Here is a 22,594-nt window from a genome sequence, read left to right on the forward strand (position 1 = left end):
CTAATCAAAGTTTGAACTAGAAGAGATGAATTGTCAATGATGATATATCATCAACATAAATCATGACACCCTTCTAGATCGAATAATTAAATAAAGAATTTAATAATTTAAAAAATATATTAACCTTTCATAAAAAGAAATTTTCTAAAGCGTTAATATTTCATAAAAGGGTTCATAATTTCCTCTAACAACTTTACTAAAAACATAGAAAACTATGTGTGAAATTAAAACAAGACACAAACTACCTTTTTAAACTAAATCCCAACAATTAAACATAAGGAGCTATAATCCAAATAAAAATTCATTAAAATACTAAAATAAATCTCTGCCCTGATGTCACACTAATCAAAGCAAGACTCATTTTTGTGTGTCTCTCTCATCAAACACATCTTGTACCTATACTAGTCTTGCAACTGGCATTCAACCCAAATACAAACATACAAACATAATGAGTGAGAATACATCTTATCCGTAGATAACATATATAAGGTACAAAGGTCACTCAACTATAACATCAATCATGTTTCACACACATATAAGCATCCTTCCATACAACTACTATAATTATCTTCATGCATTCATTCATCATTCGCACCTAGCAAGTCATACAATATATCTCAATCATAAATTAAGACTAATGTAATGTATGCTTCTAACTCTATATGCACGTGGTACTAATCTCATTATTATCGAGAATACAAAATAGCTTGAGAGTAATGGAACAAAATCACCCCATCGAATAGTTTAAGGATCACCCATCAATAGTGATCCCCCTAACCACTTCAATTAGGTGGTGTCTATTAGGATCTTGTCGAAGTCTTATAGCTTGTCATGGTAGCCTCCCATTTCTGATAAAGTTTTTCTCATCATAACACCCCAGGACATGTAGATGACCTACGATATCCCACTTGTATAAATTCACACTATTAAGCAAAAATAAACATGAATACTTGGACTAATACACACATCACAACCATACAAGATGCATAACTCATATCCTTGAGTGTCAGTTCGTAACACTGAACTTATTCATCTCATTTCATCATAATATGCATCATCACGTCCTAATAATTCATCCTTATCATGTCCATTACAACAGACATCATCACATCTCAACCATTCAACATATTAATTTAATAATATTCCAAAAAAACTTGTACAACATCATCATATTAGCCTATGAAACTTCATCACACAATCCATTATAATTATTCTATGGTATTTCAACGTAACAATAGATTTCATAATCTTACACATCATTATTGATTACTATATATATATATTTTAAATGTGACTTTTGTAAATCTAACCGTTAGATTGAAAGTTCTTTACTCTTAGATCATATATACAAAATTTTATATTAATCTAAGATGATTTGATACTTCATTCTTATAAAACAAAATTGACGTAATATATAAATTTTAAAATATATTAAAATATGAACATTTTGCTTATCTTCAAGTTGTTGTTCAATTTTAATAAAATTTTATATAAACATATAAAGTGATATGAGCTTTCAATCTAACGGTTGGATTTACAAAATTCACATTTAATATAAAGTTATTGAATGGTGTAATACTTAGTAAAAGTTACACCAGTGTTATAACCCTTTTCTCTCTTTCTCTCTATCTCTCTCTCTCTCTCTCTCTCTCTCTCTCTCTATATATATATATATATATATATATATATATATCATCATCATCATCACAACATTCATTACTTCTAAAGATAGAGTCTTCAAACAACATCAGTAATATATATTCAATTTTCACAATATTATTCATTAATTACTTCTCTTAATTTTTTGTCTAGGAATCTCATCTTAGCTCCTCAATTATCCTTTAAAATATACAAAATAACTTTTTAAATAAAAGGTGTGGCACCCGACAAGTTATAACTTGTGTCTGGTGTAGAGAGGCCAAAGATATCTCTACCAAACCCACATCCGACATGGGATCACTTACGACTAGTGTGGCAAGATCTTTGACTTTTTTGTCTCAGTCTCAATCGGTGTAGATTAGGCCACACTTGACATCACTTCCTCGAAAAATAGACGTCAAATGACATTGAGTGCAACACCTCACACCCAATGTGGAGAGGTTTGAGACCTCTCTCTCAGCCTTGCACCTAACATGATCCTTCTCATGCTCAGTGTAGTCGTAGAACTTTCTCCTCACAAACTTGCAATCTACATGATTCATTTCCTCAAACTTTCCTACAAACACATCAATTATTTCAATTCATCATCCAATCTATCAATTAGATTATCCACACTCAAATAATAATAATATACCTTCAAATAATGCAACTCATTCAATCCATCAAACTTCTTGAGTTCATACATAATATATCCTAATCCACAAATACATCAATTTACACCAACAACTCAATCCAATGTCAATCAACACTCGAATTCATGTAATATAAGAGGATAAAGCATCAATTCATTCATAAAACCTACGGGCTTAGGGGTCGCCCCTCTACTTTTATCCCTCATATATGCCAAACAAATTTGAAAATTTGACACCCCTTATCTGGAGTGACGATCCTGCAAAACAACACATTTCCTATAGCTTCGATCGTTAATTTGTGCCTTCCTCAATGATCTCTTCTTGGTTTCCTCCTATGAGTTCTCTGTGTTTTAGAAGACATGCACAATAACCTAATCCTTTCCTTCTTTCTTCTTTTTAATTAGCCTTTGAGATGGGTCCAAAATCTAGCCAACAATCATCTAATTTATCATTTTCCTTTTATTTTATTAACAAAATATTTCTCGTATAATATTTTAATTTATTTTTTAAAAAAAATGAGGTGTTACATAAACCACTAAATATACAACATTAGTCACTAGAGTATAAACAAAAAGTGATGGATCACACTAGCTTGCCTTGAAACCAAATTTAAGAAGTTTTTGTTACAGTCTTTCAAACCATTGTCAAGGAGCTTATTTAAGACCATATAAGGCCTTATTCAATTTACAAACTAAGGAATGATTTGAAGATTCAAACCCTTGAGGTTGTTGCATATACATAGTTTCATAAAGTAACCCATTTAGAAAGACGTTATTCTCATCTAGCTGATGTAACCCAATGTTTACTTAGTGCCAAGGTGAGAATTAACCTAATGGTAACGAGTTTAATTACCGGGGATAATGTTTCATTGAAGTAAAAAACCTGAAACTTGATGAAAACCTTTGGCCACTTACTTGGCCTTGTATCTATCTATTGAACCATCAATATTCTCCTTAACTTAGAACACCCACTTACATCCTTCAACTTATCTGTGAGGAGGAAAGGGAACAAGTGTCCAAGTGTCATTATACATTAATGATATCATACTTTTCTTTCATGGCAACAAGCCATTTTGGACTAGTCACAACTTATTTGACATTTTTAGGTTCAATGTGAGTGAGAAATAGTTAAGGATGAATTCTATGTTATATTATTCCTAACTTAGATTTGATCTACATTGGATCATTATCAAAAGGTTTGAAGGATCTCTCAAGTTATGTAGGAAGAGATGGACTGGATTGAGAGGAAGAAGAGGAATTTTCTAGTTGACTAATTGGAGGTGAACTATTTTTCAATCTCCTATTTTTGTTAATCCACAATTCTGGTTCTACCATTTTAAACTAGAGACATTTAGTTTCTTATTTTTAAAAATATGAATTTTTAATCTTACTGTTAATTAGGTATTCATTAATAGTTAAACTTTAATATTGTCCATTAACCAATCATCGTTTAATTAATGTGATATTTAATGACCCGATATTTAGGAATAAAATTAAAAAAACATACAAAAGATCTTTGTTTGTATTTATTTTAATGAGTGATTGATATTTATTTTATTAATAAATATTATTTGTTTTAAATAAATCTAATGTCACTAAATAATATTATTTATAATAAATATTATTTGTATAACTAAATGTTATGTAACTAAATATCACATCATTTAAGTATAAATAAATGTTAAAATTTTATGATTAGGAGATGTCAATTTGACAAGAGGACTAAAATTTTGTATTTAAAATTATGGAGACTATGTCAAGAATTTTTGGCTTGTTTCTTGCTCTCGTTATATTTTGTTGTATAAATATTACAAGATGTTTTACAACCCTTAATTGCTAACTAAAGTTGATTCCAAAATTCATGATATAATTATTTGGAAAAAATAATAATTGCTGATATTATTTCTAATATTCAACCCATATAACAGAAAGCAAAATAATGACATATTCCTTATTTAACATCCCCCTTAATTTGATACGAATAATCAAGAAGCATCAATTTACTAAGTAGAAATTGGTGGCGAGATCATAACTTTGATAAAAATATTAGTGAGCTGAAGTTGTGGAATGACATGAGGAAGAGTGATAACATGGGCATCGAAAGCTTCACGAATAAAGTGACAATCCACATTTATATGTTTGGTGCGTTCATGAAACATCAAATTTGCAATAATCTAAATAACACTAACACTACAACATTTTTTATATTAGGCAACGAGTTTTTAGGCAACGTCTAAAAAAGTGTTCTCGAAATATGGAATAGGCAACAATTTTGTAAACTGTTGGAACTTTATTTGACAACAATCATAAAACCGTTCCCAAAAGCACATATAGGCAACACTTGATCAAAGCGTGCACTATTCTCTTTTTAATATTAACAAAATTGTTCTTGAAATATGAAACAAGCAACAAAATTGATATTAGGCAACAATTTATAAATTATTGCTTATTTTATATCATGCAACACAATAAAAATGTTCCCAAAATATATTATTAACCATGTTTATTATTAAAATGGAACGCTCACCCTCTGGAACGCTCTCTCTCGCACACTTAAAACCTAAAACCTAAAATGCTTTCTACCAGGCACACTCCAAGCTCTCCCGCCGCGGACGCCTCCCGGAGTCCCTCGCGACTGCTTCACCATCACCGACCCCTCCCTCCCCGGCCACCCCATCTTCTTCGCCAGCCCCGCCTTCCTCAAGCTCACCGGCTACACGCGCCGCGAGGTCCTCGGCCGCACCGCCGCCCTTTTCCAGGGCCCCCACACCTCCCGCGCCTCCCTTCTCCAAATCCGCGAAGCCGTTAGAGACGAACGAACCATTTTGGATGCTCTTCCGCGTCTCCCCCATCTTTGCAAGAGAAGGAAAATTGGATTTTTCGGGGAACATTTGGTTGTTAGGGTTTTGATACTTTTGTTTTGTACGAGTTGCCTCAGAGTCACTCAGCATTCAGCAATGGAAGCAATCACCGAGGGAGTGAATAACATCAACATCTCTGATTCTTATAAGAAAAATCGCATTCAGGTTTCCAACACCAAAAAGCCCATTTTTTCTACGTTAATCTCGCCAAGGTAGCCATTTTCCTTTCGATTTCAAACACGTTAACTTTTCCCACTTATGAGCCATTTCTAATTGGTGCGCGCACGTTGGATTTTGTGTGATTTTGTTGTTATTTGTTTCAGAGGTATATGCAACAGCATAATGAGGTTGAGCTCTCATCACTAGGAATGGGTATCAAATCTTGCAACTAATTATTATTTATTCATTTACTGCATACCTTTTAATCGTTTTGAGACTTGTATCCAAACTCCCTTGCTCCTTGAAGCCGGGTTCGTAACACCAATCTCCTCTTTTGTTTTTTTCTCTTTTCAACAAAATTAAACAACGATTCAAATTCATTTGTTGCTTTTTCATTCTAAAAGATATTTTAGTATGATGAATGAGAGGATTTTGTTGATCAGGCCTGTTTTTTATAGCACTTTGAACATGTCTTTGGAATTTTTCCAACACAAAGGAATGAACTAGAGATCTTAGTAGTTACTACCTTAAGCCTAAAAAGGGCTTTGTCGTTTGAAAAGGATGGATAGTCAAGTCTCCCTTTGATCTGGACAGTGAATTGCAAAACACTTTTCTTAATCTCCATATTTTCCACTACCAATGGATTCCACATGCCTTTATAAAAAATTTAAATTTTGACCGAATTTTGGTTCATTGTCTCTTGCTGGTCTTGATCTGTTAGGAACTCATTATCTACTTGAGATTAAATTATTTATAAATCTAAACTCATTAGTACCTGAATTTAAGTTGCAACTGGTCTGGTTTTACATTTCACACGAGTAATCTGCTTTAACATAAACTAGCAATGAATACTTTTCCTTGGATCAAGATATTTAGGCTTCCTTTGCCTTGAACTTTGAATGCCGATTTTTCATTCAATATTGCTGCAGATCAGGAGAAAAAAACGTACGATTCATCCAATCTTCATTCCACTATTTTGATTACTTGATTGTGTGAATGATGTGCGACATGTTTTTCGACCGAAAAATTATTTTACAATCCTGTTTATTTAGTTTTACATGATATACAATCAAGTATTTTTATATAAATTAAAAAATTCAAATACATTTCGTATAAAAAATTATTACAACTATAGAAATTTGCTATCCTACACTACTTAATGGCCTCCTGTAACTGTAAGCAATGTGGATTCATTTGAAACAAAGCTCAATCAGCAATGATAATTAATTTTCTTTCTTTGGTTTTTGTTAACGTTGCAGGGAATGAAACGTTTGAGAGGTTGGCAGTGTTTGGTTTATTTGCGAACTTTATGGTGTATTTGACAAGAGAACTTCACTTGGACCAAGTTTATGCTACTAACATTGTTAGTATATGGTTTGGTGTCACAAACTTTGCTCCTCTTTTTGGTGCCTTCATTTCTGACGCCTATATTGGTCGCTTCTGTACCATAGCTTTGGCATCCTTTGCTACCCTTTCGGTAAGGACTTATCTCTCCCTTCAGTCAAATTTATCAATTGCATTTTTAATTAGTATAAAAAATTCAGAATTAAATAAATTTTTTAGTTTTGTCAAAATTTTTTTAAAAAAATAGCAACTTTTATTAATTTTAATTTCTAAAAACTTCACTGATTTTGACTTTTAATTCTTAAATTTTTGTTTTGTTAATATTTTGGTCATTTATGTAAAAAAAACTTAGAGAAAAACCTTAAAAATTAAGATTAAATAAAATTTATTTAGGACCCAATTCTTAACAAATGTTTGTAAGGTTTATTAACATACATTTCAAGAAATACCATTTCCAGTGGCATAAATTACTTGTAACTTTAACTATTGTGGAAATTGAGAAATAATAGATCAACAGAGCCTGTATTAAGGAGTCACTTGTTTGATTCGGAATTTGATTGGAATGAGTGGAATTTTTGATAAAATGGAAAGGGCAGTTTCATTTGCGCTAGTATTAAGTATGTTTTCTACTAACTTTTGTATTTTATTAGGTAATAACCATTTTCTACGTTTAAGGTTTGAAAATCATTGAGTTTCATCAATGACCTTTGTTGGGTTTTATTTCTTACTTTTAAGAACTATGGGTGAGTTCTATGACATCTACCTGAATATATACCCATAATGGTCATTGATATGTGACTCGGGATTTTTTATGATCTTGATGTATAAAATGAATTTTGTTTATTCCAATGTTGATTTACGTGAGAAACTTATCCAAAAGACATAGTGGCATGCTATGCTGAATCTCTGAGTCTTTCTAATCAAAACAAAAAACAATTAAAGTATCTTTGATTGCTTTGGCTGCTGTTATCATTCATTTGTGGTCTGCTGGCCTTTACTATAGTTTCCTGGCAGCCCTGATTTTTTTTTTAAAATACACAACTATTTATCCTTGAAGTTAAGCTTATAATTTTGTTTGTTTTTTCTCCCTATTTAATATATGAATTGTGGGGTATAATATCTCGGCCTCTAAATTATATTTTAATTCATTTCATTTACATATACCAAACCAGTTACGAAAGTTTTCTTGTGCATAACTAGCTTTAACTCATGTTAATTGTTGGACATTGATTGGGGATTAAATCTATAAGTTTTCTAAGTGAAAAAATATATTTATATGCAGGAAAGACTTGATAATGAAGATGAACCTTATGATGATGAAGAGACTGAATGATGTTACTTACATGGATGGATGACTAGCTATGCATAATATTACTAGATGACACTTTATATTGAAATTTAGAAATTTTATGTAAACTTTGACATCTTTGGATGATTTTATTTAGACTTTTATGCTTTTGAATTGTCATATACTTGGAACTAATTAATGCAAGTGAATTTTACATGTGTTTGGATTTCATTTTATAATTTGTTTTATTATTTTTTGAGGGTGAAATCAATTCTTTATTGAGCACATGAGAAACGTCTTCTTGAAGAAGAGGATGTACAAGAGGATTATCAATCCAAAATAATGTATAGTTCTTCTTATTAATATGAGTTGTTTAATATACTATTTGAATTATAATTATAGGTACGTATTACATATATATGATTTCAGAGGATAAAGTAAAATTTAATATATATATATATATATATATATATATATATATATATATATATATATATATATATATTACATTTGCAACCATTTAAAAATAGTATATGGTGAAGATTATTGTTTAAATAATGGTGTGTTATGACTAATATTATAAGTCAATATAAAAATAACCGTTGGGCGTTTATTTAGACAATATTTACAAAATTGTAGCTTAAATTTAGTCTAAATTGTTACCTATATTATCTCATAAAGAACCTTAAAAAAATGTTCCCTGATGTCACTAGCAACGGTCATAAAAGTGTTGCCTATAAAAATAGACTACATTTCTAAAACCGTTCTTTAAAAATTAATAATGTTGCCTTAAATAAAAAAAAAACCGTTGCCAATGAAGATCATGAAAACCGTTCTTGGAAGTTTAGGTAACGGTTTTTTGGACATCGTGGGCACAGGCCAAAAAACCGTTGCATATTGAAATAGGCAACGGTTGATAAATCCACGCTTAAAAAACCGTTGCCAAACCGTTCCCTAAACTTTTAGGAACGGTTTTTTGGCTTTCAACAACGATTTTTTATTGTTGTCATAGATAACAAATGTTGTAGTGTAATATTGTAACCATAAAGGGGCATTGTAGTGGTTTGAGGAATTCGAACTTCTACCAACAAAACATGAAGATAAATAATCTTAAAACAAGTTGTACTTAGTGGATGATTTGGAGACTTGATATTTCTTTTAAATCTTGCATGAAATTAGAGCAGGACCAAGGAACATACACCACTCAAAGATAGACCTTCAAGTATTGGGACAACTTACCCAATCTACGTCACTATAAGCAAGATAAAAGATGTGCTAATTGGAAAAAATAATCTTCATTGAGAAGTACCTTTCAAGTACCTAATGATGCGATGTATAACAACCATGTAAAGATGATAAGGATTGTGCATGAATTGACTAACTTGTTGGACCACAAAGGAAATATTAGAATGTGTAATGGACAAATAATTTAGGTTGTCCACTAATTAATGATACAACAAAGGATCAAGAAAAAGGTTATCCTCATCATGATAATATTTAAAATTAACCTCGAGAGGAGTATCAAAAGTAACAAAAAATTGGAGACTAGCCAAGGAAATTAAATCATCAATATACTTGTGATGATTGTGAAATATACTTTGGGAGGTAGGATGGACCTTAAGAACCACAAAATAATGAAGATGACCAAGATTCTTCATACAAAATAAAGTTTACAATTGTTGTTTCAATTGATGCATATATGTCTAATTGAACCTTGTAATAACCATGTCATTGACATAATGAGGAGGGTAAAAATGCCAATTGTCATGCTATGTATGAATAAAGAAGAGTCATACTAACTCTTAGTAAAAGAAAATTCAAGAAGAGTAGACCAAAACTTTTCAAACCATGCTCGAGGATCTTGGCATAATCCATATAAAGAATTTTTTTAATTTGCACACATCAGTTGAAGAGGAAAATAGGCCCAAAGGGGGAGTCATATAGATGTCTTCTACGAGGTCACCATGAAGAAAGACATTATTTACATCTATTTGATAAAAGTAACCAACCTTTGGATTTAGCAATAGAAAGGATGGTTCTCATATTAATCATTTTAGCCATGGGTGCAAATGCCTCATTATAGTCCACTCCTTCTTCCTATTTGTTTCCCAATAAGCAATTAATCAAGCCTTGAATCAATTAAGAGATCCATCTGAATTCAACTTTGCAAAATACACTTATTTCCAGACAATGGGTTTAACACTAGTTGAGCGAGAAACAAATCCCAAGTAAAATTCTCTTAAAGTGCTTGTAGCTCATCATTAATGAATTTTACTCATCTAGAGTCTTTAATTACCTATGAATAACATGTAGGAACAAAAATATTAGATAAAGTGACAATAAGAGAAATAGGTTCTAAACCATACCATTTAGGTAGTTGAGAAACTCGAGTGGACTGACGATGGACTACTGGTGGGGGATCAAGCAATGGGACAATGATGAGAAGAAGGAGTCAATTTGGCGTCTAACATATACATGGTTTGGTTTCTAACTTTAAGGAAGTTGATGAAGCTCTTCAAATTGAGGGAGGGAAGCCAAACCAAGAGAGCTCGTAAAGAAAGAAGGGAATAAATGTTGATTATCAAATAATACCACATTTTGGGATATATGTAAATGTAGCGTAGTAGTGTCATAATATAAGAATCCTTTTTGAGTAAGGCATAAACCATAAAGGCACATTGCACAATTGAGCCCTAAGTTTGTGAAGTTTCAAAGGTGGTAAGTGGACAAAACATACACAACCAAAAGTGTGAAGGTCATGATAAGTTGGTAGTGTATTGTAGAGATGGAAAAAGAAGAGTCAAAGTTTAGAACTGAAGTCAGGAAGTAGTTGATCAACTAAACAACTATGGTTAGGGCTTAAACCCCAAAACAGAGAAGGAATAAAAATATGAAGAAGCAATGCTCGGGTGACATCAAGCAATTGCCTATTCTTTCGCTCAACAATGTTGTTTTGTTGAGGCATATAGGAACAAGAACCTTGAGAAATAATACCTTGCTACTACAAATACTCATGAAAATCATGAGAAATATATTCCCCACCCGAATCAATGTATAAGATCTTGATACACCTATGAAATTGTTGTTGGTGTGTGCCAAAAAAAAATCTTAAACTTGTTAAAAACCTTAGGTTTAGAGCAAAGAAAATAGATACTCGTAAATATGCTATAATAAGGTCACAAAGTATTTGTACTTTGTATGAGGAAATATTAGTGCCCTAAACATCACTACAAATAAGACCAAAGCATTTATTAGCACTGTAACTCAAAAGAAAATGGAAGAATTTTGCTTTTAGCAAGTTTGCATAAAGAACAATCTAATGAGGAATGAACATACATAATTTTATTATTCAGCAAGCCACTTTTCATAAATGCAACAAAACAGTGGAATTAGGATGACCCAAATTCCTATATCAATTCTCAAACTTATTCAACACAACATTACAAACAAAAGATAAAATTCTCGGTATACAAAATTTTAAAGGAAATAATCTTCCCACTTTAGGCCCCCTCATGATCACTTTCTTGGACACCTGATCCTGAACAAAACAACCTGCACGAGAAAAATTAACATTATAATTATTATCCACCAATTTTCCAATTGAAATTAAGTTAGAAATAAGGCTTGAAGAGGCAAAGACACCTCAAAAAGAAGAATTAATCTCTCCAACATTAATAATAGAAAGAGTATTACCATAAATAATTTAAATGTTTTAGGTTCCACTATGAACATTGTGTAAATGTTCAAGTGAACCTGTCATGTGGTTTGAGGCCCCAAAATCAACAAACCAAGGTTGAGAGATGTCTTCAAGCTTACCCCAAATTCCCAAGGAAAATAAAACACACAATACCATTTGGTGTACACTCTCCAAGGCCAAAACACAAGCACCAGAGGTCGCTAAAGTAGAGGTAACTAAAACAGATGAGGCAGAAAGGCCTTCACTGGTTTTTGCTTAGAGAGTCGAACAAATGATGTGACCTAGTTGCTTACAGTAGTTGTGAAATTTCTTATTGCAATTGCAAGCAATATGGCCAAATTGCATGCAAGAGAAACATTGAACTTTTGTTATATCACAACCTTTTCCTTTAGCTTGGATAGAATAGGCAACAGAAATAGAATTTGAAACAAAGTTGTCACTAGCTATAACCCCTTGAGTGATGAGACATTGCTCCTCCTTAGGTAGTTCCCCTAAACACACTTCGAGAAGGAGCAAGAACTCAATTTAGTAGAGTAGCATACACAACTTCAAATTCAGGATGCAACTTCATAAGAAATTAATTGATCTCGCTTACTTGTGACATAGACCTACTAAACAACGATGAATGACTATTTGTGAACATCAACATGAGAAATTGCTAAATGTTTAGCCACAAATTAAGAATCCCAAACAATATTCCTAAATAGAAAAACTCGCTTGACGATAATTAGCGATGTCAAGCTCCAATTGAAACCCTTTAACAACATTATTTTGATTGTAAATGTGTTTCAGATAGGCCCACATAACCTTTGCAGTAGAGAAGGAATGCAAATTATTAATCATGAGTGGGTCAATGGAAGCAAGAACCTAAGTGATAATTTGGGCATCCTTTGTTTTCCAAGTAACAAATGCATCAATGTCAATGGGTGCCATTCACATGACCTCATAGACTTTTTTCCTTTGATGAACATCTTAAATTGAAATCCCCAAACAACATAAATTTTGCAATTGAAGCGATGGAAAAAATTATTTGTTGCCAAGATCAAATTAAAAATAAGTCAAGAAACAACCTTTGAACCACGAACAAGGAGGTGTCGACAACAAAACTCCAAATCAAAATGATATACAATCAACTCTTGAAACAATAAATTTGAATCAAAAATCAAGTCGAGAGCCAAAAAGTAATAAATATATCTCAAGCTAAGAGACTCTTGATACCATGTCAAGAATTTTTTACTTATTGCTTGCTCTCGTTATATTTTATTCTATAAATAATTATTTATAGCTCTTAATTACTAATTAAGGTTAACTCCTAAATTCATGATACTATTATTTGAAAAAAAATAACAACTGTGGACTCTATTTCTAATATTCAGTCCATATAATAGAAAACAAAATAATGGTAAATTTCCTATTGAACAAACTGAAACTAAATGTCACTATTTTAAAATATAAAAATTTAAATTGTAGATTAACAAAAAATATAGAAATTAAATGTGCAATTTATATTATTTTATATCTCCTTTTTTTATTATTAAAACATTATAAAGGTCTGCAACCTTCGTTTTTTTACAGTGGATTATTGTGTTAAAGTAAGTTCTAGAGCCAATAAACTTAAATATATCATGATTTTGACATGATCCCATAAAATATATTGCTTGATCAGGTTGAACTCCGATTTAAATAAATGATGCGGTCAAAGTTTCAAGTCAAGGTGTGCCAAAAATAAACCCACCTCAACCAGACCCTTCCTCATCCCTAATTAGATCAAAATTGATTTTCAAACGCACACTTATAGAATTAGTTCCCATTATGCCATTTTGACTGTAACTGATCATTAGTGACAGAAGAATCTAACTTCTAATCATATACAAGGTCAGGGAAGTTAGGTTTAGCTGGCTCAGTTGGTCTGTGCCATAATGCAATATAGTTCAACAGCCAAATGTTTAACACTTGTTCAAGTTAGTATTCAATTTATATGCACCTTTTTCATACCAGTCGATAACCACAACTCATACCATCATTTTTTTTACTGCCAACTCATTTCATTAAAGACGATAAAACAAGATTACTAAACCTCTCTGATAACTGCTGATTATGAGCATGTTGACAAGAGGCTATTTATTAAGTGCAAATACGACATTAAGGTCGTGTTTTATTTAAAATAAAATAAGATTTTGTTTAGATAAACTAATAATAATAATAATAATAATAATGTGCCATTAAACAATGATATAAATAACAAATTACACTAATTGTCCAATATATAGAAATACTAACAGAGTTTCACACCTAAATTAGGCTTTAACAGCAGGCCAAAACTTCATAATTCAACTCAAATGACTTTACTGACTACGAAATAACTCGGGGGTGAGGGTTTACACATACTGGCCATACGGAAAACACCGTAACAAACACAACAAAAAACTGCATTGTATTCAATTCTAATAGAAGAAAATAACTAAACCTTGGCTTATAAAGGAAAAATGTGATATTCCCGAATTCCAGCAAGCAAACAACGCAGCAGGTGATAAATAATACCCTTGAGCACAATGAAGGTGACGATTTCACCAGACATAGTATTTCACCTTTGGCTTGAGTCAGGGGAACCATCTCCATAAGATACAAGGCCTTTCTTTCCATCTGGGCTTCTGGATGAGGACCTTGACCTGCTCCCTTTTTGGGGAGATTGTGATTCCACTGAAGACCTAGATCGTGATGGACTCTTCCTCCAAGATAACACCCTGCTCCTTTCCACACAAGATCGATATGTATTAACAGGTGAACGACTGCGAACTGGGCTACGACTTTGGCTATATCGCTGAGGTCGGTAACGTGGGCTGTGTGATACAGATGGTGTCCTGCTCCTCCTGCTCCAGAACCTGCATATAGGTTTTTACATAATCATGTGCACTCAATATGCGTGGTGCTATCATTATTAATCAATGGCATAGGGAAAGGAAAGTACTTGCTTTAGGAAAGAAAATGTCTCAACAAATAAATCAAATCGGGATGAGAAATAAATCATGCCACTAAAATTTTTTAAGAAATGCAAATAATATAGGAAGATAAATAAATAAAAGACAAACCTTGGTGGAGTTCTTCTGCGAGGCGGTGGGCTCCTGTTATGCCTAGGAGAGTACCTTCTGTAATTTGAATACCTGAGAGCAGAAAGTGTAAAAGAAACATATTTAACTCTCATACCCAATACCAACTTATTATGATTATTGATGACTAATTTGAAATTATATACAACTTAACTGGTTTACCTGGCACGGTCAATTCTTCCATTGTAGCCGGATGATCTCATAGGAGACTGAGAGGGAGTCCTATACCTTCTAGCATAAGAGTATCGTTCACTAAAACCTCTTCCCCTTCTGATATGTTTTGGGGAAGCATCAGGTGACACACTCCTAGACAAACTCCTACCACGAGGAGTCCTTGCCCTACAAACAGGGCTACAACTAGAATAACTATGGTAATTACCTCTGCTTGAGACTTTAACTGGACTTCGGCTAATGCTTCTCACAGGGACTCTGTCAGAGCTTTTGCTCAAGCTTCTGGCAAACGATCTAACTGGACTCCTGTTAATGCTCTTTCTTGACACTCTAACAGGACTTCGGTTGATTGATCTCTGTGATGGTGCTCTGGGTGAACTCCTCTGGCGACTCCGAGAAAGGGATCTTACAGGGCTTCCACTGACACTTCTATGACTACAAGATCGCATAGGGCTTCTATTGACACTTCTATGATTACGTGATCTCATAGGACTTCTGCTAATTGATCTTTGTGCTCTAGGTGGACTCCTCCGATGACTCCGAGAAAGGGATCTTACGGGGCTTGCACTGACACTTCTATGACCACGAGATCTCACAGGGCTTCTACTGATACTTCAATGATTGCGAGTTCTCACAAGACTTCTGCTGATTGATCTTCGTGATGGTGCTCTGGGTGGACTCCTACTATGGCTCCGAGAAAGGGATCTTACAGAGCTTCTACTGATACTTCTATGATTGCGAGTTCTCACAGGACTTCTGCTGATTGATCTTTGTGATGGTGCTCTGGGTGGACTACTTCGAGAAAGGGATTTTACAGGGCTTGCATCAACACTTCTATGACCACAGGATCCCACAGGGGTTCTACTGACACTTCTATTATTGCGAGTTCTCATAGGGCTTCTGCCGAAACTTCTATGATTTCGAGTTCTCACAGGGTTTCTACCAACACTTCTATGATTGTGAGTTTTCAATGGGCTTCTACTAACAATTATCCCCTTCGTGCCTATCACTGGGCTTTTGTTGATGCTTCTTCTGTTTGGACTCCTACTTATGCTTCTAATAGGATTTCTTCTCAGAATCCTCTGTAATGGGGGGCAAGGGCTTCTACAACCACTTGGACTTCTGCTCAACCTCCTTTTTGGGCTAATGCTTGGGCTTTGGTTCCCATTCCTGGGACTAATACTCATACTCTTACTCATGATTCGCTTCGGGCTCATACTTTGACTCCTGCTCATCAAATTTTAATAAAGGCTTAAATATGTTTTTAATCCCTCAAATTTAGGGTAAATCTGTTTTTGGTCCCTCAAATTTAAAATTGCTGTTTTTAATCCTTGTAATTTCAAAAAATCTTATTTTAATCCTTATATTCAAATTTTGTTAAGAAATTTATCAAACATTATTGCATAAAATCTCTCTATTGGTATTTCTATTAGTGAAAATATCACATTAAATTTGATTGATATTTCATAACTGTCTTAATTAGTCACTTTTAAATATGTTATTGGTGACCTAAGAGACTAAAACAAGATTTTTAAAAATTACAGGGACTAAAAACAGCAGTTTTAAATTTGAGGGACCAAAAAGAAATTTGTCTTTAATTTGAGGGACTAAAAACATATTTAAGCCTTTAATAAAATACCAAATCTTGAAGAAATGGTAAGCATAAGAAATAACTAAGCTATGACAGGATTAGAAAGCATACCTAGATTTTCCTTGTTGATCATCCATTATGTCAGGCTGCCTCCCTTCACTTTTGTCAGATCTATATTTGGTCCCATTGCTGTTGCTATGCCGCTCTCCATTTTCCTTTGGAAATTCTTCCTCCCCTAGCATATCCCGTTTCTCCCTCTTTTTAAGGTGCATAGGAGGTAATTCTTTCTCCACAACTAAGGAAGAGTGACCTTCAGCTGCAACAAAACAAGGAAGAAAAAGGAAGACATGACATTACACACCACCAAAATAGAAAACAAAAAAAATAAAATCTACACAATAGCATAGTCCTTACACAAGCTACAAGTTTGTAGGAGTTGCATTTAAGTGACTTACATGACAGATATTAAGTACCAGCAAAAGCAATTTTACTTGTACAAAAGCAGTTGTTTTATATTGCCAATTCAAAGGGAAACTTATATAACTTTTCTCCTAGCTTACAACTAGTGAACAATTGATGGAAGGCAAATAAATAAAGGAATTCACAAATATGGTATCAACAAGGTTAGGCAAATAAAAAAAGCCTCCCCTCCTATCTCCTCCAAGTAGATATATGAACCCAAGGTTGAGTTTTATCTTCAGGTGACAACTCAAATATACAATGCAACCCAAAACTAGGCCCACAACAATCAAGTATTTTGCAAAACTGCAGCTTATATTTCCGGATTTTTCTCAACGAGACAAGGTAAAAGAAAATAATTTATTAGATAAACTATATTACATAAACAAAACAACCTTAAAAAAAATGAAGAACTTAAAACTACCATGTCTCCGAGAATGATCTTTATGCTTCTGATCTTTCACTTGAGCACCACAACTTCCGCCATCAGAGCTGTTCTCACTCTTACTTTCACTATCTAAATCGGTATGACTAGCCAATTCCCTAACACCAAACACAATCTCAGTGGCAACCAACTGTTAGAACCATGTAGGAGTTGTTACATTAAAAAATATTTATAATCCCTTCAATGCATATAAATTTTTATGTCAGGTTAGAATATTCACATGGTCCCTATACTTGTTTTAGTCCTTATACAAGGACACTAGATGCTTCTAGTCCCTGCACATACATAAAAGATAAGTTTTGGCCTCCATTGCTAACATCAGGGAAAAATTTCTGGCAGTGTAAAAGTGAAACAAAAACTCTGGTGCTGATAAATTGCCACAAAAAACTGTCCAGGGACAAAAGTTTACAGTTTTCTCATACATGACCTAAAACTTAAAATGGGACAAGTGTAGGGACCAAATGAATAGATTAACCTTTCGTGTCAAGAGCAATGAATGCAGCTACATGTAATAAGACAACAGCTATTATACTCATAACTAACTAACATGCAATGTACTAATAGAATAAACCACAACTCATGAAACCACAAGATCTACATGGCTATTACAAATTTTTCCCAAGCAACAAGCAACTATAACTGGAATGTGGAATCTATAAATCATAACAAACCGTTTAATCAGAACCAATACCTTCTTGATCTACACTTTGACCTCTTGTCTTGTTTTCTTCTTCTCTTGTCTCGGTGTTTGTCTCTTCTTTTTCCACGTCTATTTTTATCTTTCCTAGACCTCTTTCTCTTTCTCCATTTGTCATTGCTGGAGGAACTTGAGTAAGATGATGAAGAGACATCTGACTCAGAATCACTATCACTTTCTGAAGATTTCATGTCAGAACCTGAGGAGCTATCAGATTCTGACCAGTAGTACTTTCTCCTTTTCCTTCTTTCTCCGGAAGATCTTTTGTTTTTTCCATTAAGCACCACTTCATGACTATTGGTTTCAGAAGATCCATCTCGTCCCACTTTTGATCTATTTATCTTCTTTCCATCTACAAAGGTAAAGATTCAAACAACAGATCAAATATATTCGGAAATGAGAACCAGCTGGGATATAACACATTCACATCAAATAAACAAAATATTATGCTATGCTTTGCCATTTAAAGAGTTGGACACGAAATTTCTAACAGATGATTAAGGATTTAATTTTTCATATTAATGGTAGAACTTAGAATTCTCCATAAAGGGCTGAGCAATTCTCACCCTCATTATGTTCACCACAATTAATTATTTTAACAGTTACACTTGGAAGTCCTTCTTCATCACCCACATGTTCGATTTTCTTCAAGACATCATGCCCTTGCACAAGCTTGCCAAAGACTACATGTTTCCTGCAAAATTAACTCACAATTGAACAAGATAAGCAATTTGAGCATTTAATTCCCCTCAGAGAAAAAAATGACTAAAAATAAAGCAATGCATTCTCTCCCACTCAGTAATAAGAGAGAAAGACCCCACTTGGATACGCAGTATACACATGTACTTTACTAGAGAAAATCTTGCAACATAAGCTCTCCATTGCCTCAAGTTCACTCTATAATCCATATTAACCAAATGGAATTTTTATATATATTTGGAGAAACACTAAAGCAAAAATAGAATTTTAACAATACATTATGGTTAATTTAAGCAAATTGATAAATTATTATAAAAATAGCTACCACTTAAACTGATATTTTTTAACTTTCAAAAAGGCCTGTGTTCATTACATTTAACTTTTAGCTTATAAAAATAAACCTAAAACGGCTTATATGGGTTTCAAGAGCTGTTTTAACAAGTTCATTTCATCAAAACAGTAAAAAAATACTTCACAGTTGCTCATTTCAGTAGATGAGCTAAGCAGTAAATAAAATAATCCAAATGGGACCTAAATGATAAATACAATTGGAAATGAGCCATACAAACAAACCTATCAAGATGGTGATCAGCTTTAAAAGTAATGATAAAATGAGAACCAAGAGTGTCACGATCAGCAATTGCCATGGATAGAAGGCCTGGAGCATCATGCTTTAATCTAGGTGACTCCTCTGAAATAAATCACATGGATAATTTGTAAGAACTAAATAAACTCGGAGACATAAATCAAACATAATACAGTTCCAAATCCATGTTGTAGATTAAGATTGCAACTTAGGATTCTTACCGGGGAACTTGGAACCATATATGCTTTCTCCACCAGTCCCTGCTAAACAAACAGTACAATGTGATGTGGGAGTATAGAACAATGTAGTATACAACATGTGATGCATTTGGGATGCCAAACAAAGGATAAGAGATCATTGTCAATGATGTTTAACAGGTTTTAAGACAAGCCTACTGTTCAGAAATGTAACTAAAAAGTACGAGAAATGACTACATGTGATTATTCAGGAGTCCTTTTGCTTTGTTTAACCACCACATGTAGTATACAACATGTGATGCATTTGGGATGCCAAACAAAGGATAAGAGATCATTGTCAATGATGTTTAACAGGTTTTAAGACAAGCCTACTGTTCAGAAATGTAACTAAAAAGTACGAGAAATGACTACATGTGATTATTCAGGAGTCCTTTTGCTTTGTATTGGTTCAAGATAAATTGATAAAAGAAGAAAAATAACCACCACAGCCTAGCAAGATTTTTAAAAATAGACCCTAAAAAAAAGGAAGAGAACAAATGAAGTTAGTGAACAGATAAAAGTATATGAAAAATACAGCTATAAATTTAAAATTACCACAAACCCAAATCATAGTGATATCCAAAAATTAACCAAAATAAGAAAATCAAATTGCTTTCATAGTCCCCACTCAATTACAAGCCAATCTATATACATGCAAATGAGCTCTGTTAGTTTCCTAATTTACTTAGAAAAGAAATTACCATTGTCACAGGAAACATGAAAATGGAACAAGGCTTGCAACTTGGACAACTGAATGATCAAATAATAAAACATAAAAGAAAGTGACTACATATACTATATTAAATGCAATCCTCAAAAGCAGAGATATAATTCATAATAGGAGGCAATGTATCAAGCATCAACATAATACATAGTTACATACCATTTCGATTGACAAAATCACCACCCTGCAAAAAGAAAACTAACCATTAACATACACAATCACATGATAATAATTTGTACAAATTGTGTTTGATCATCACAAGTCTAATTATAATAATGAGGATGAATAACTTATAACTTAGTAAGTACAACCTTAAAACTATATCACAAGAAAGGAAGTCGTGACCATCAGCATCCTACAGAATAAACAACGGTAACTGACTAAAAGAGGGACCACTACTAAGCCATTCTTAACCACAAAAATGAGAAGACATAGAGAACTACTGAAGATGATCTACATGAAAGAAAAATTAAAAAAAACACACCCGGGCAATGGAGCCTTTTACAATCCGATGGAAGAAAGAACCCTTGTAGTGCAATGATTTGCCAGTATTTGGACCAACTCCCCTTTCTCCTGAACACATTATAAAATATTTCATAAAAAATGGGGTAGGAGGATCAGTTATTCGTTGATTAGGAAGACAATTTATTAAGTTCCAAATTTTCATGCCCAATTCATGGAAGCAAATTGCAAAAACATATCCAATAAGGTATTTAGTTAGTTGGTGGCAGATAAGTAATAGTTATGTTATGTGGCCGTTTTACACAGAAAATGAAGGGTCCAATAAACAAATGTCAACATTTTTCATGAAACTCAAATTGTTACCTGTACATAGTGCGCGGAAATTTTCAGCAGTCTTTGGAGCAACATCAAAGAAAAGCTGAGAGGGAAACACGACCAAAAGTAAGATCAAATACTGCAAACATTACCTCATACATCATTGAAAACGACAATTGATAGAGACAAAAAAGCACCTCAAAAACCATCCTTTCAACAGGATCCCCATCTACGGACACATCCATAAACACCGTTGGAATCTTCTTTGCCATCACCTCGCTTACTTATCAAAACTCAAACCGTCTTAAATAAGCAAACAAACACCAATCCTAGTAATACAGTGGAAGTGTGGAACTATCCTGGTGCACTTCCAAGCTTCTATAACACAAATTCTACCCAATTCACGTCAACTTCGTAAACCATACATGAAACAGTGTACCAGGAAAATTACACGTTGCATTGTATTGCTGGCAAAATGAACACCCTACTATACACCTAAATTTCCATCCAATGTCAGAAGGTTCTACATTGCAGTTCATCGCAACATATGAAACAAAAAGAGAGAAAGTGAGCAACATAGAGATCACATAAAACTCTAAGCAAAGAATTCTCCACTTCCTAGCACCAAAACAAGAACCGGTTCATGCAAAACCAAGCTAGAAATCGCAACGAGTTACACCTAACCTTTAATCGAGCGAAGAAACGCAGATCGAAGAGAGGGAAGAGCAAGCATTAACTATGAAATCGACGAGATTGGAAGAAGCAGCGTGAAAACGCAGTAGATGCGTCGAATTTGAGATGGAACCTAAAACCCTAGCTAGAGTTCTCAAAGCACGCAGGGAATACGCTGAACATGAAACGCATGGCACTTAGGCACTAAACGACAGAGAGAATAGTGTTGAGTTGGAATGGGTTTAACAAAGTTGGCGAAAAAATAGAATGAAAAACACGACGAAGTGATCGGTAAGAGAAGCGTTCGGTAGAGTGCACCTCACAAGAAAATGAAAACTAGGTTTGCATATAAAGATATTATTTAACAATATTACTTTTAAAATATTCTATTTTAATTGATAGTTTATTTCTAATAAAAAATTATTTATATAAATTCTATCTAACAATGATTTAAAAAATAATAATATGTTTTGTGAGACTCCAATTTCATACAATAATCATAAATTAGAGTTGTTAGACAAAAATTAGATAAGTTAATTTGATAAATAACTTTGAATATAAAATTTGGAGTAAATTACCATTTTAGTTTCTAATTTTGTAATTTTGTAATGTGTTCTCATTTTTTATAATTTAGGAACTATTTTATTATCGTCTTACATAGTCGAAAATTATTTATAAGGTTTGATAGCACACATAGCTAATTAATAAAAACTGAGATTAATTCTCAACTTGAACATGGAGTTGTAACATGAAATAACAAATAACACTTTAACTTTATAAAAATTAATTCA

The 22,594-nt window shown here is 33.2% G+C and overlaps 1 protein-coding gene and 1 pseudogene across 2 annotated transcripts; one reads left to right on the plus strand and one right to left on the minus strand.

Annotated features, from left to right (window-relative positions):
* Positions 1–4,677: 4,677 nt before the first annotated feature.
* LOC145951748 (protein NRT1/ PTR FAMILY 2.13-like) lies at positions 4,678–8,218 on the plus strand. Its single transcript, XM_083063708.1, has 4 exons — positions 4,678–5,363; positions 5,475–5,523; positions 6,570–6,787; positions 7,937–8,218. The coding sequence occupies exons 2-4, from the start codon at positions 5,481–5,483 to the stop codon at positions 7,985–7,987; spliced, it is 312 nt and encodes a 103-aa protein (XP_082919834.1). The 5' UTR covers positions 4,678–5,363; positions 5,475–5,480; the 3' UTR covers positions 7,988–8,218.
* A 5,651-nt stretch (positions 8,219–13,869) lies between these two features.
* Positions 13,870–22,124, minus strand: LOC109807455 (uncharacterized; annotated as a pseudogene). The gene is made up of 16 exons (XR_014429427.1): positions 21,816–22,124; positions 21,329–21,654; positions 21,180–21,234; positions 20,839–20,927; positions 20,666–20,709; positions 20,514–20,538; positions 20,332–20,380; positions 19,616–19,654; positions 19,382–19,499; positions 18,676–18,803; positions 18,104–18,461; positions 17,392–17,510; positions 16,620–16,824; positions 14,909–16,144; positions 14,729–14,800; positions 13,870–14,521 (listed from the first exon to the last, which is right to left on the minus strand). The product of XR_014429427.1 is annotated as an uncharacterized LOC109807455 (transcript).
* Positions 22,125–22,594: the final 470 nt, after the last annotated feature.

The sequence above is a fragment of the Cajanus cajan genome, chromosome 9, assembly GCF_000230855.2.
Source record: "Cajanus cajan strain Asha chromosome 9, NIPB_CcT2T_4, whole genome shotgun sequence".
Taxonomy (NCBI): Eukaryota; Viridiplantae; Streptophyta; class Magnoliopsida; order Fabales; family Fabaceae; genus Cajanus; species Cajanus cajan.

Coding starts and splice junctions, on each gene's coding strand:
- LOC145951748 (XM_083063708.1), top strand. CDS start 5,481: ATGCAACAGCATAATGAGGTTGAGCTCTCATCACTAGGAATGG. Junction 5,524..6,569: donor GCTCTCATCACTAGGAATGG/GTATCAAATCTT, acceptor TTAACGTTGCAG/GGAATGAAACGTTTGAGAGG. Junction 6,788..7,936: donor CATCCTTTGCTACCCTTTCG/GTAAGGACTTAT, acceptor ATTTATATGCAG/GAAAGACTTGATAATGAAGA.